This window comes from Mandrillus leucophaeus, unplaced genomic scaffold (assembly GCF_000951045.1).
Source record: "Mandrillus leucophaeus isolate KB7577 unplaced genomic scaffold, Mleu.le_1.0 Scaffold638, whole genome shotgun sequence".
Lineage (NCBI taxonomy): Eukaryota > Metazoa > Chordata > Mammalia > Primates > Cercopithecidae > Mandrillus > Mandrillus leucophaeus.
In genome coordinates this window covers 281030-283640 of record NW_012106897.1, presented here as the reverse complement: position 1 = coordinate 283640, position 2611 = coordinate 281030, and the positions used below count along the sequence as shown (strand labels likewise).

Here is a 2611-nt window from a genome sequence, read left to right as displayed (position 1 = left end):
CTGGAGTGCAGTGGTGCAATCACAGCTCACTGCAGCCTCAAAAGCCTGGGCTCAAGGGGACCTTCTCACTTCAGCCACATGAGTAGCTGGAGCCATAGGTGTGCACCACCATGCCAGGCTAATTTTTTTAAAAAAATTTATGGAGACAGGATCTTGCTATGTTGCCCAGTCTGGCCTGGACTTCCTGGACTTCCTGGGCTCAAGTTGCCCAGTCTGGCCTGGACTTCCTGGACTCACCTTGGCCTCCCAAAATGCTGGGATTACAGGAATGAACCACCATGCCCAGCCAGAGTGTTGTGCTTTATATTACAGTTGATAGATCTTACATTTCAGAATGTTTCAGAACTCTGTAGATTTTAATATTCCTATTGTTTGTTGCCAAATACAACTAGTCAAAATTCATAATTCTAACACAGTTATAAGTACCAGAAGCAATTACTGGGTTGCATATCATAGATTTTTAACAAATTGGTGTATTAATACAGTTTTGTGATAGAAAAAATCTGCTAATGAATGCCAATTTTACAAAATATGGATTCTCCAAAGCTGGTTTTAAAGTTCTACATGTTGGAGGTTGATAAAGAGTATCCCTTCTGGAATGTTTCATGAAATAAGTATATAGACTAAGTTACAAAAATGTTTTGTGCACCTGGTAAAAGCTAAAATTGTAGCATTTAGTGCATAAAAGTAGAGAGAATCCTAGTGCAGTACTTGCTAGCGGCCAAATGGCTCTGAGACTAAAATACTGTCTCCCTGAGTCTCAGTGAATTTCAGAGATATACAAATCCCCACATACTTCTGCAGTCACCTTTCACAATCTTCAATCTTCAACTCCTTGGCATGATCTCAATGAGTTTTTACACTGCTTCTGAGTTTTAATGAACAGCTTTCTCTTCTTGTTGTCAGTCTACCGTTGTTATGTGTTGTCAATCTTACCATTTCTTCAATGTTTTAAAGGGGCCAGAGTCTTGACAATCTCATCAAAGTGACCCCTGAAGTAAACAGAAGTAACCAAGGGTGAGGACTATGTCTTACCTCTCTTCCTTCCTCTTCCCCATCCATTTGTGTCACTCAGGAAAGAAGATGTGTTGAAAAACCTTTGGATTGGGATCAGAAAGTCTGAACCCCATTACTTACTAACTTGATGTCCTTGAACAAGTCCCGTGAATGCTGAGCTACAGGCTCCTTAGTTATAAAATGAGAATCATAATATTTGTTTGTCTGGGTACGGTGGCTCACACCTGTAATCCCAGCACTTTGGGAGGTCGAGGCAGGCGGATTACTTGAGGTTGGGAGTTCAAGTCCAGCCTGGCCAACATAGTGAAACCTTGTCTCTATAAAAAATACAAAAATGAGCCAAGCATGGTGGAGTGCACCTGTAGTCCCAGCTACTTGGGAGGCTGAGACAGGAGAATCGCTTGAACCCAGGAGGTGGAAGTTACAATGAGCCGAGATCCAGCCACTGCACTCTAGCCTGGGTGACAGAGTCAAACACCATGTCAATAATAATAATAATGATGATGTTTGGTTTTTATCACTTGATAGTTGTTAGGAATGAATGAAATAATGGGTATAAAATCCATTTTTGAAAGAAGGATATTACAAATGGAAATGATGAACAAAACAGTTTAGTTATAGCTGTAACATTAGATGGAATGCTTAGGGGAACCAGGTGAGAGTTTTTAGCAGATTATTATGTCATTCATTAACTGATTTTTTTTAATGGAGTCTTGCCCTAATTGTATGGTTTTATTTTGGGGGTAAATGAGAAACTATGTCAGTGTACCAGTGATTGGTAGGAAGGTCACAAAGTTTAGTCTTTTAAATTAAGAGCATAGTCTTGTACCAATTTATCTCAAAGCTTAATAGTAAAATTTATCTTGAGTACATATATCCTTTAAATTGAAACAGCCAATTTATTTAATTCCACTTTTATTTATCATGTTTTTTGTTTTTTGTTTGAAGTTCCAAAGACCTCAATGACTTCATCAAAGTGAATCCAGGAACAGAAAAAAGTACTCAAGGGTAAGATTTAGTAAGCTCCCTTTTTTTGTTTCATAGTAACCAATGCCTAAAAGTATAATTAAAGCCTCATTTCGGCTGACTGATGGTGAACCCAATGATCCTTCAGGAGAAGCCGTGTAACCCTGCCTACTTCACATCTGAAATGTTAAAAATTTTGGTCAACCAATTTCTGATACAATGAGAGTACTCTTTGACTAATCAGGAATAAAATTGTTTTCCCACCATGGACAGGACATTTTTATTCATTGATTTATTATTTTTCTCAAGCAGAAGGGATGACATAGTAGAGGAGAAAGAGAACTAGACCGGACCCCGTAGTTGTGGGTATAAGGCCTGTCTCTGCTCCTCTTACCTGTGTGTGCTCAAACTAGTCACTTCTATTTAGGCTTCAGTTTCTCATCTGCAAAGTGAGGAAATTGCACCAGGAGCTCTCTCAATACTCCCAAGTCTAATTCAGTTACTAAGTTCCAATAGATGTTTGGTGTCATGATAAGGCACAGGCATTCTGCAGCCAGATTACCTAGCTTTAAATCCCAGCTCTGCTACCACTAGCCATGTGGGAAAATTACTTAAGCTTTCTGTGTCT

The 2611-nt window shown here is 39.1% G+C and overlaps 1 protein-coding gene across 1 annotated transcript in view; it reads left to right on the top strand.

Moving 5' to 3' along the window:
• Positions 1 to 2611, top strand: part of SCEL (sciellin) — a 101384-nt gene that overhangs the window by 55501 nt on the left and 43272 nt on the right. The window contains exon 20 of the mRNA XM_012000659.1: positions 958 to 1017. Coding sequence (XP_011856049.1) covers positions 958 to 1017 — 60 coding nt within the window. The remainder of the gene's footprint in view (positions 1 to 957; positions 1018 to 2611) is intronic.